General features: G+C 34.3%; 1 protein-coding gene across 2 annotated transcripts; it reads right to left on the bottom strand.

The window, feature by feature from the left end:
- Positions 1–3,883: 3,883 nt before the first annotated feature.
- On the bottom strand, positions 3,884–9,309 carry LOC130797506 (glycine-rich cell wall structural protein 2-like). Of its 2 annotated transcripts, none has more exons than XM_057660111.1 (9): positions 8,990–9,309; positions 8,732–8,861; positions 6,178–6,258; positions 6,000–6,088; positions 5,766–5,840; positions 5,178–5,239; positions 5,021–5,095; positions 4,687–4,881; positions 3,884–4,276 (listed from the first exon to the last, which is right to left on the bottom strand). In XM_057660111.1, exons 2-9 carry the CDS (start codon positions 8,852–8,854, stop codon positions 4,179–4,181), a joined length of 798 nt encoding a protein of 265 aa, XP_057516094.1. In that variant the 5' UTR covers positions 8,855–8,861; positions 8,990–9,309; the 3' UTR covers positions 3,884–4,178. The 2 variants fall into 2 exon arrangements, with proteins under 2 accessions (XP_057516094.1, XP_057516095.1); XM_057660112.1 differs by having other exon boundaries at positions 8,963–9,156.
- Positions 9,310–11,689: the final 2,380 nt, after the last annotated feature.

Genomic DNA, 11,689 nt, shown 5'->3' on the forward strand with positions numbered 1-11,689 from the left:
TTCAAACCTAATACTTAGAGGAGACAAAATAGAGTTGTTCATCTTGCACAAGGTGATTCAAAGACCGAATATGATGATCGTATCACCACCAAACTCACCACTAGCCAATATAAACATTTTCTCAGTATACTCAATAAGGAAGCCACTCATTTCCTAGATAAAACTACAGCTCTCCTAGCAGGTATATCTTATTTTGCAGCACGCTATGATAGTTCTTGGATACTTGATAGTTGAGCCTCAGAGCACATGACTCATGATCTGCAACTCTTCTACTCATACACTTCTATTAGTTGCACAGATCATGTTATAACCATCTCAGGATCTGCTTGTTTTATTCGGGAAAAATTGATTCAGACTCAATGGCTTCTTAGTAAAATTGTTCATGGCCTTAATCATACTAACACAAGAGTGCAATCCTCAACTCCTTCTACATAAGATTACAATGCATCTTCACAATAATTTGTTCTTAATCAAAAAATTGATCTCTGTAATTCTGTACATAGCAATAAAAATGTTTGTAATACAAAATTATGGCATCTTAGATTAGGACATATGCTTATATCTCAGATAAAAAGATTGTTTACTTCTTTATTAAATGATACTCATACTGATCCTTTTCTCTGTACCATTTTCCCTATAACTACACAAACCAAATCATCCTTTAATCATAGCATCATAAGAAGCTCTAAACCTTTGGAACTTATCGTTTTATGTATGAGGACCTTTTAGGTTCAAAACTAGGCTAAACTCTACTAGCGTTATCACCATTGTGGTTGATTTCACTATGTTTGCCTAGATTTTTCTTAATAAACAAAAGAATGAATATCCTCATCAAACATTTTTTTTTCTTGTTTGAGCATCAATATGACACCAAAGTCAAAACCATCAGAAGTGATAATGCCAAGAAAATCATTGAGGGTGCTGCTTCTTGTTTCTACAAAGAACAAGGCATATTTTTCCTAACCAGTTGTGGAGATACTTCCCAACAAAAATGGTGTTGTGGAATGAAAACATAGACACCTTCTTGAGGTTGCAAGAGTCCTATCCTTTCAATCTAAGCTCCCTATTTCTTTTTGGGGAGATTGCTTACAATGTGTCACTTTTCTTATCAATAGAACACTTACCCTTACGTTGGGTGGTCTTACACCTTATGAAAAACTATACAACAAATCATCAGATTATTCTATCCTAAAAGCCTTTAGTTGCCTATCCTATGTCTCCACACTCAAACAAGGAAAACATAAATTTTCTCTAAGAGCTAATCTTAGTGTTTTCATAGAATATTATGCTCAACAAAAGGGCTACAAAGTGTACAATCTTGACACCAAGATTGTCTCCGTCTCAAGAGATATCACATTCTTTGAAGAAACACTTTCCTTATCACTATCATAACATTCCTCACAACTCTATATCATTACCAAAATTTTTCTTACCTACATCCACCTTTGATCCTTACATACATGACTATACTGAACTATTGTTCCTTTCTGTAACTCATTTCAACCCGTTCCTGAAACTATTGTTCCCTCTCCTCATCACCTACTATCATCCCTACAGAACATTTAGCCCTTTTTGTTAATGTTCACCCTACATCACCTCCTCAGGCTTTCCTTAAAAGATGTCAAAGACACATCAAACAATTAGTTTATTTCCAAGAATATAAATGTAATTTTGTTGTTTCTAATCATGGTGTAATTTAGTCTCTTTTCAAGCCTTATCCCACTCTCATAAACACATATATCACGAACATCAACAAAAAAATGAACCAAAGTCCTATGTTGAAGCTACTCAACACCCTCATTGGGTTGCTGCCATGACCTAAGAACTTAATGCCCTAGACACAAACCATACATGGTCTCTTATTGATCTCCCTAATGACAAGAAGGCAATAGGATGCAAATGGGTTTTCAGAACCAAGCTGAAAGCAAATGGTAGTTTGGAAAGATATAAGGCTAGACTTGTGGCTAAGGGATACAATCAAAGCTATGGTGTTGACTTTAAAGAAAGATTTTCTCCCGTTGTCAAAATTACAACAATACCATCTATGCTAGCTATTGCTGCTCACAATCATTAGCCCATATACCAATTGGATGTGAATAACGTTTTCCTATATAGCGACTTACATGAGGAACTCTTGATGAAAGTCCCTAAAGGCCTGTGTTATAGACAAGAAAGTATTTAAACTCAACAAATCCCTCTATGGTTTAAAATGGGCTTCTCGCCAATGATTTGCATAACTTTTCCATGCCTTGCAACAACACAAATTTCAACAGTCCAAATATAATTATTCCTTATTCATAAAAACGGCAGACAATTATATAACACAATAATCGTGGTTTATGTTGATAATATACTAATTATTAGTAACAATGCTACTACCATTGATTCCTTGGAAGAAAACCTCAATTCTACTTTTAGTATCAAAGATCTTAGGTCTATACATTTTTTTCTTGGGAATAGAAGGAGGCTACAACAACAAGGGCATCAATTTCACTTAAGAAAAATCCACCAAAGAATTAATTTCAGATAGTGGTTTTATCAATTTTAGAAAAGTGCTTGTCCCTTTACCTACCAACCTTAAACTGTCAGTCTCTGGATGTACACTAACATCTGACCCATCTCTATATAAAAGCCTTGTTGGCAAACTTAACTTCCTTACAAATACAAGGCCCGTTATATCCTACTTTGTTCAGATACTAAGTCAATTTATGTAGAATCCTACTAACTTACATTTCACTGCTCTCAAATATACTTTATCCTATGTCATTCATACTGTTGGTCAAGGTATCACCCTACAAGTTGCAACTATACTCAACCTTTAACCCTTCATAGACTCAGATTGGGTCTCATGTGTGGACACCAGGAAGTCCATAATAGGCTACCTCATTATGCTTAGTCAATCCCCCGTAGATTGAAAATCTAAAAGAAGAAAAAAAACAAACAACAATTGCTAAATCCAATTCGAACGCTAAATATAGAGCTATTGCATCAACATCTGCAGAGGTCACTTTGCTAGTAAGACTTCTTACTAATTTTGGCATCCCCCTTTTCCAACCGGTCACTATTCTGTGACAATCAGTCTACAATACATATAGCCAAGAACCTCGTCTTCCATGAACGGACCAAACACATTGAAATTAATTGCCATTTTATTAGGGACAAGATTCTTGAAGGGCTGATTGAGTTATCCTATCTACTTACTAAACTCCAACTTGCAGACATTCTAACAAAAGCTCTACCTTCACCTCAACTCCAAGAATTACTATCCAAACTAGGTGTCTCTTACACACCACCTAGTTTGAGGGGAGCGTTGGAAATCAACGGTATGAGACCAGCAACAATCAGCAATCCATATAAACAAACACATCAACAACAATCTAATCTAACAATATAAAGAAACACATAGTTAGTTAGATTGTAACTAACTTCTACATTGTAACATGAAAGTTTTTGATTTACTACTTTTAAGTTCAAGTATATCTTCTATAAATAGCTTGTATAGTTCTCCTTTGTAAAACCAATTCTAATCAATAAAGAGTGGAACATTTAAGATTGAATTGTGGCTTTAATCTTATCTTTTGCTGAGTTTAACCATGCTATATGTTTCAAATTTGAATCCAACCAGTCCTTATCCAATTTTCTAAAGATTGACCGATTAATCTGACAAGTATACACTCTACTAAGGACATGATAAGAGTTGTGTTTGATGAATCTGTAAATCGTGAGCATGTCAAGAAATCAAGAACCTTCATTTCCCTATTCTAATCCCCTTGTTCTTAGTTTGAATGATCATATAATTGACAAGGGTTATTATCCACTCACATCAGTATACACACTAACATCAGTATTAACATTAAGCAACCAACAACCAAAAGCAGTAGTATATAACAAAATGAATTCTACTGACATTAACAAATAAAAGAATGCACTGCTCGCCAATGTATGGGAAGAATTACAATTATCCGAAACAAACTCATCCTACTTTCTAAGAGAGAAAAGGAACCAAATATTGCCCAAACTTTTATCTAAACTAGTCTATAAATGGTACACATTCATGAAGTCCTAAGTAAATTTTGTTGACGAAACAAAAAGGCCAATGTCAAACAGATGACGAAGCAGGCATTTAACATGTTCAAAACAAGAACACCCTGCAGTTTTTCTGTTTGAAGGACGAGCATTTAAGCACCACCTACCGCTGCACTCTGAGCCGGGCTATTGGAGCGTCCACCACGGCCACCACCCCTTCCACGGTCTCCACCCCTCCCACGACCACGGCCTGAAATGTAAGAAAAAGACTTAGGATAGACAAGTATAAAGTAAGCTTTTATTTATGATTGGTGCACTTCACTCATTCCTTATTCATTCCTACAGGCATAAAGCAATGTCAATAAGCAGAGATTTCATCAACTTAGATGTCAAAAGGTGAACATGCCAACATGCACACTCTAATGGTGCTTTATGTGCATAATGCAACAGATTAAGCTTGTATCAAGATGGCTCATTTTGGAAACTCATGAGCAGACACAGGTATTAATCAGATCAGATGATATAAAAATATTTATATAATTTATGTGCCCAACGCAACACCACCTAAGCTATATTACCGAAACAGAGAACCAAAATGAACGTCACCAATTTTCTTGAACTTCAGTATCATCAAATAAACAAACAGCAGGGAATACTTACCACGGCCTGGAAACGGAGGTCCACGAATGTAACCACCTGCATTTTCCTGAGGGTCAACCATAGAACTGTTGTAACTGTACCCTCCCCGTCCATGACCACGGATGCCACGACCTCTGCCTCTGCCCCTACCCCTGGAATAACCTCTGTTCTGATCCCAGCCACCATCCTCATACTCAGTAGACATTAATCCATTGCCTGAAACAAATGTATTTCCCTTAAATAACTAAAAGCAAACACACATGTTTTGATCAAGTAGTGGTATCCTTGTTTAAGTATAAGTAGATTATCAAGAAACATAATAAGCCATCAGCCATATCAAGGCAACAATACTGACCAGCTGGACCTCTGCCTCTTCCCCTTCCTCTTACTCTACCACCGCGACCCCTACCTCGATTATTCGGAGAGCCGTCTGAAAAATTAGGAGATGTAAAATTCAGGAATTTTATTTGAAGACTCTCACAATCCAAGCATGCATGCTAGAAATACTATACCTCTGTCATAATCATAATCATTAAAGGCTTTCACTTGATCAGTAGGCAATGGAGGTTGATACCTACAGTTTATGACATTGAATTCACTTAGCTGAAAGCAAACCAGTAGGTTAACTAGACAACTAAAAACACAGGAACCTTGTCACTCAGTTCATATATATTCTCAAAACTTTTGTTCTAATGAATTTCAAAGGCCCGGGAATCCAAATAAGAAAGAAATTTGAAAAAGTGAATCATATTTAAAACACTTGCCAATTTTCATCATATAAGTAAAATTACATCAAAAGAAAAGATATAACAATGAGTATCTCTTCTTTTATTGTGACTTCTACAGCACACAGGGGATGAAGGTAAACAAAAAAGAACTCATTAACTGTCACTAACACTAGTAAGAGACTTTAATAACAAGTCAGGTAGTATCTATTCTCAATATAACAAATAACGCCAGAAATACAATAAGTAACACAAAGCTTAATGACATCTACAGGAAACACAAACTGCAAATGGACAGATTGACTCTTTCAGGTAAACAAACCATTCTTTGACATAAATGAAATCAAAACATGCTAAGTAGAAAATATTACTAACCCAACAGCTGATGTATTCATCTCCTTTTTTGAAAGAGTTATAGTTACCATTGACACATGCCTTGTGGTTTCAATGCTGCAATTGTATAGGTAACTATATTAGAGCACACATGATTGGGACAAAGCTATATTTTCAGTATACTCGAGCCACAAGCAGCTTCAACTCTACCTCAAAGAAAATGAAAAGGTGGAAATAAATGCAATAAAACTCTACAGTGATTAAGAAAATTCTTACGGGAGAAGGCCTTCCTCAATTGGCTCCCATGTATCAGTGATACCTGTGGATCCAATTGATGTGATCTGATGCAGACCGACAATTCTTCTCTGCCAATGATTATAAAACACCAAGGATTATAAGAACAGGTTGAGAAAACAAAAGGACCAAACGAATGACAGCGTGTAACAAGCAATACCTTAATGAGCTCCACAATTGTCACAGTCTTGTTAATTGCTCTTCCCATGGCCTTGAACACAATTTCATCAGAGCCCTTTTCCTGAACAGATGTCAAGATAATTAAGATGAGAATTTGACTGGGGCAGAAGCTTTCATAAAATATTTGCAAACAGACAACACAACAGAAAGATGGCAAAAAAGACACCCTAATTAACAAACTTCAGGAATGAATAGACTAAAAGTAAACACATTTTAACCTTCAGCACATTATCCGTATTCCGAATTTTCATATCGATACAGACCAACCAATTTTTTATAGCAATCGTCGACATTATCCAAGCGTCATCCAGCTGAAAACTTGCAAAAAAAAAAGGTGACTAAATAATAAATCTATTTCTTATCTAACAAGAGGAAGATCATAGTATGCAGAAAAAGGTGCATATACCCCATAAAAAAATGACTGGATACATCCTATGGGACGACCTTCCACATGAACAAAAAATTTGTTCTCTAACCAATCAACCCTATCTTTAACTTGGTTTGAACTTTTCCCTCTTTAATCTTATGTTCTTCAAGCTTCTCCCCCTTTTTTAACTACCCTTTCACTTGTATGTGATCCATCAGTAGACCCCATCGTTCTACACCAAGCAGTAGGCAGCCCAGCCTCCATTAGGCTCCACGAATAAGCTGCTCAATTTAGATGAATATTCTTAATTTTAATACCGACAGGATTAATCATAAATCCACCATTTCTACACTATTCATCTGCTCCCTTCTCTCCAAAATAATAGTTGCATATACCTCTTCAAAAATAGCACTCTAATAACTACTTAAGTCCCCATTTGCCCCTTACATCCAAAAACCTCGAAAGCTTGTTAGGAACAAGCAGCAAACTGACTGCAGCATAAATGCATAATTGAACTCTCAAAAAGTCTTCTGTAATTTGAGTGATGGAGAGTATGAAATAACTAATAGTGCATTAACAATTTTTAAGTTAAGCCGTTTACCTTTAATATTGTTACCTAACCCATTAACCATATGCCTCATACCCTCTCACCCTTTTCTTTCATTACTTGACTTCACTTCTACCTTATACCCGTTACCCGAAAACCGAATCCCTTCTCTCTGGTTCATAAATTTACTCATTGTTCAACACCAAACGGCAAGAAGCCCAATCTCTATCAAAAGCTGATCACTTTATACTTAATATACTCTACATTAGCATCCATAATTATAAAATCAGACCAAATACTCTTCTATAGTTGCATTTCCTCTTCAAAAATACTACTTTAATTTCTTCAAATTGAGCTCATAAGAAAATCTCTACCTAATTTGAGTGACGATATAAAAGCGTAAACATTTTTTTAGTACTTTAATCCCAAGCTTTAAAGCAACAAAGTTTTCCCCCTCAATAACTTAACAACAATGTCAAAGCCCTAACCAAGAGAACAAACTCCCTACATCAATAGGTGCATATCAAACCCATTATTCTTCTATAGTTGCATATACTTCTTCAAAACTACTACTTTAATGTCTTCAAATTGAACTCTCAAGAAAAATCTCTACTTAAATGGACCGACAAAATAGAGGACTAAACTACTGGAAGCGTAAATATTTTTTCTGTACAAACATTCACCTTCAATCACCAAACAAACGTAGGGCAACACAACACTTATTAAATTGACATTCCATAAAATCTCAAGCAATACAGCAACAACTTTTTCCCACTCAATAACATAACAACAACAATGTCAAAGCCTTAACTAAGAAAGCAAAATCCCTCCATCTACTAGTTGCATATGACTTTTTATTGAACTCTAAAGAAAAACCTTACGTAATTTATGAAAAACACAACAAAACAGTTTTTCAAATACAGACATTCACCTTTAATCACCAAACATATGTAGAATAACACAATGATTATTCGAATTGAGTTTAGGAAAAATTCCAATCAATAATTCATGAACTTTTCCCACTCAACAACACAATAATAACAAAGTCAAAGACTTGATCCCGTAATAAAAATCCCTCTAACTATACACCTCTACAAAAATAGTACTCCAATGTCTTAAAATGAAACCCTCAAGATATATCCTACTAATGACCAACCTACTGGGAGCATAAACAATTTTTTTCAGTACAAACATCCACCTTCAATAACTAAACAAATGTAGGACAATACAACGACCATTTGATTTACAATTCTCCCTTGATCTATCCTCCATAATATTTCCAATGAAAAAAGGTAGGACAACACAATGGCTATGCACTGCAGCTTTCCATTAAATTCAAAACAATAAAGTACCAACATATACCTCTCAACAACAATGTCAAAGCGGTAATCACAAAAACCACTCCCTCCATTTATCCCCGATAATATTTTAAATGAAAAAAAAACACTTGATGAATAAATTCAATATTATATCACAAACCAATTTGATAAATAATATATTCCTTCGTCCCATCCAATTTGATACCATTTTTTTTTTGACAAATGTAGCAAAATGTAATATACAGACGGAATACACAAAAGGGTAACCCTGTGCACAAAGTGTCCCGGAAAAAATATAGACCTGAAGAAGAGTCATGGCGTAGGAAATATAATTCCGCATTCTTCCTTGGCTTGTAATACGAATCTCATTCTCATCAATTGGTGTTTCAACTTTAGGCTTCTCTACCTTGACATATTGTTCCATATTTTCTCTGAAAATACAAAAACAATACAATTGAATCAATTTTATATCCTCAAATGTAGGAAGAAAACGAAGGAAAAACATGGATTAAATCAAGAAATAAAGAAAAACCAAGAAGGGAAGAATTTCGAGAGAAACCCTTAAAAGATTGAGCAAATTGAACCCAGAAACAGCAGAAATAGGAAGGAAGAACCCTGTTCTTGAGCTATGTATCTTCTTTTGCGCCCTAGAATTGTTGGCTGACTTCTTATATTGGTTTTATAATCCCCTTGTTTTTTCTTCTTGAAGATTCAATTTTTACCCTAACTTTTATTTATAGTTCAATCCAGTCCCATGTAGACTCGGCCTTCTATTAAGAATAGCAATTTGTTAATGTAGGTGATTAGACTTCTTCAAGTATTTACTGAATTAGTGGGTCATATGTCATAAACAAAATATTCCAATCTTTGATAAAAATCCAATATGAAAATATAATTCCAATCTGAAATACAAATCAAACCGTTTTGACGTATTTTTTAATTTGTCCGATTTTTTAGTTTCACGTAACTATTATTAATTGAAATTTGCTATATTTTTTGTTTATTTATTTATGTTGAGTCAAAATTTATTTGTTATAGCCTTAAAAATTATATATTGGTTATATTCTATATTATTTACGGCTGACATATTTGTGTCATTTTCTTTTTAGATTAAGTCAATCTAACTATCTCATTTCTTTTTTTGGTAGATTAATATTACCACATTAATCTTACGACACTAACCATATTTTAAACTTTACCCTTACTAACTCAACTTAAATTTACATTAACAAAACACACGTAACATGGTTAATCTAACCTAAATATCAATAACCTAATCTGAACAATGCAATCCGTTAAGCCTTCTTTCCGTTTTTAAGTAACCCTAGCTTCATCAATCCCTTAGTCCCTCACTAATCAGCCTTCTTCCACATTTCAGGGCTCTTCTTAAGAACCCTAAAAGTTTTCAAATAACCTTTTTAATTGACTCATATGTCATTACCAAAATATTCCAATCTCTGACGAAAACCCAATATGAAAATATAATTCCAACCAAAAATACAAAATACAAATATAACCGTTTTGATGCATTTTTTTAATTTGTTCGGCTTTTCAGTTTTACATGATCATTTTTAGTTGACATCTGCTACCTTTTTTGTTAATTTATTTACATTGAGTCAAAATTTATTTTTTATAGCCTTAAAGGTGTGTATTGGTCATGATCTATATTGATTACGACCAACATATTATTTTCTTGTTAGTTTAAGTCAGTCTAACTGTCTCAATTCTATTTTTGGTAGATTGATATTACCACATTAATCTTTCGACACTAACCATATTTGAATCTTTACCCTTACTAACTCAACTTAAATTTACATTAACAAAACAAACCTAACATCATTAATCTAACCTAAATATCATTAACCTAATCTAAACAACCCAATCCCTTAACCCTTCTTTCCATTTTTAAGTAACCTTAGCATCATCAATTCCTCAGTCCCTCACTAATTAGCCTTCCTCCACATTTAAGGGCTCTTCTTAAGAACCCTAAAAGTTTTCAAACAACCTTTTTAATTTCCTAAATACTCAATCTGAATTCACTCATTTATTTCCTGATTTTGGTTGTGTTTCTTCTTAAGAATCCTATAAATCTTCTGGATTTTGGCTATTCATTATTGATTTTCCCAAACACAAAGATGATTCAAAGGAAAACATCCTTTTGGTGAGACTCATGATGATGGCAATAACACTGATGCAAATTGTTATTGTTCTTCAGCATCAAATGATGATGTTTCTTTAATGGAGACGGATCCTCATTGGGGAAAAGAACTTGATTCAGATGGTGAATCAATCATAATTCCAGATTGTTATATTACCCATCAACGAGAGTATGAATGGGTAGATATCGGGTTTGTTGAGAGTGGGAATGGCGACGAGTGGCTTGATAGCATAGTATTCTTCTCATGTATGTTGTTGGAGATGTTGATTCAAACTAGAGTCCATCCATGGTTGAAGATGATGAAACAAGATTTGTAGTGGTTACTCTATATTCCCATGATGGTTTATGGTGGTTACTCCACATTCCCATGATGGTTTGTGGTGGTTACTCCATGTTCCCATGATGCGTTTTGATGGTTATCTTTAAACTTGATACCCGAGTTTCTTTTTTTTGGATTTAGTATAAATAAGAGTTAGTACACAAATTTAATTTACCCATTGTTTTGTGAGAAAAAAAAAAACTTGATTCATCTTGTAATATATCTTTGTGTTCGATAGTGAAATTATTTGTTCTTGGTGCCATTGGATGTAGCTCTCACATTGATAGTGAACCTCGTTAAATCTTTGGTGTTATTTCTTATTGTTTGCGTTAAATTTCTTTATTGTTTCTTTATTATTTTCGAACTTTGTTTCTACTGTCGCATAATAATTGGCATCATTAGCTCAGGTTTAATCCGTGGAGAGTTTCTTAAGGGAAATAATAGCATGAGATTCTACGATAAGAATTGTCTGAAGACGGATTGCCTAACAGAAAATTAGTAGTAATGAAGGAAAAGGCTCATTCTACCATTTTGCTAAGTCTTGATAATCATATCATTTGCGGTTGAAACTGAGGTCATTGTATATGACTAAGTCGTTGACCAACAAATTAATTACTGAGGTAGCGGTTATTTAGCCTTCGAATGTAATCAGGTACTCCCTTGCGAAAACATCTAGAAAAAGTTGACTCTATTTTACTTCATTTGCGTGATTTAGATTTTAAAATTGATGAGGAGAATGTTTTGTTGATATTGTATCTCTACCATCTAGATTTGAGGATTTT

This window comes from Amaranthus tricolor, chromosome 13, assembly GCF_026212465.1.
Source record: "Amaranthus tricolor cultivar Red isolate AtriRed21 chromosome 13, ASM2621246v1, whole genome shotgun sequence".
Classification (NCBI taxonomy): Eukaryota; Viridiplantae; Streptophyta; class Magnoliopsida; order Caryophyllales; family Amaranthaceae; genus Amaranthus; species Amaranthus tricolor.

Bases quoted from the DNA above. Each gene is read 5' to 3' on its own strand.
- LOC130797506 (XM_057660111.1), bottom strand. From the start codon at position 8,854: ATGGAACAATATGTCAAGGTAGAGAAGCCTAAAGTTGAAACACCAATT. The intron at 5,240-5,765 runs GTTAGTAATATT...CATAAACTGTAG, and splicing joins ATGAATACATCAGCTGTTGG to GTATCAACCTCCATTGCCTA. The intron at 5,096-5,177 runs GTATAGTATTTC...CTAATTTTTCAG, and splicing joins TGATTATGATTATGACAGAG to ACGGCTCTCCGAATAATCGA.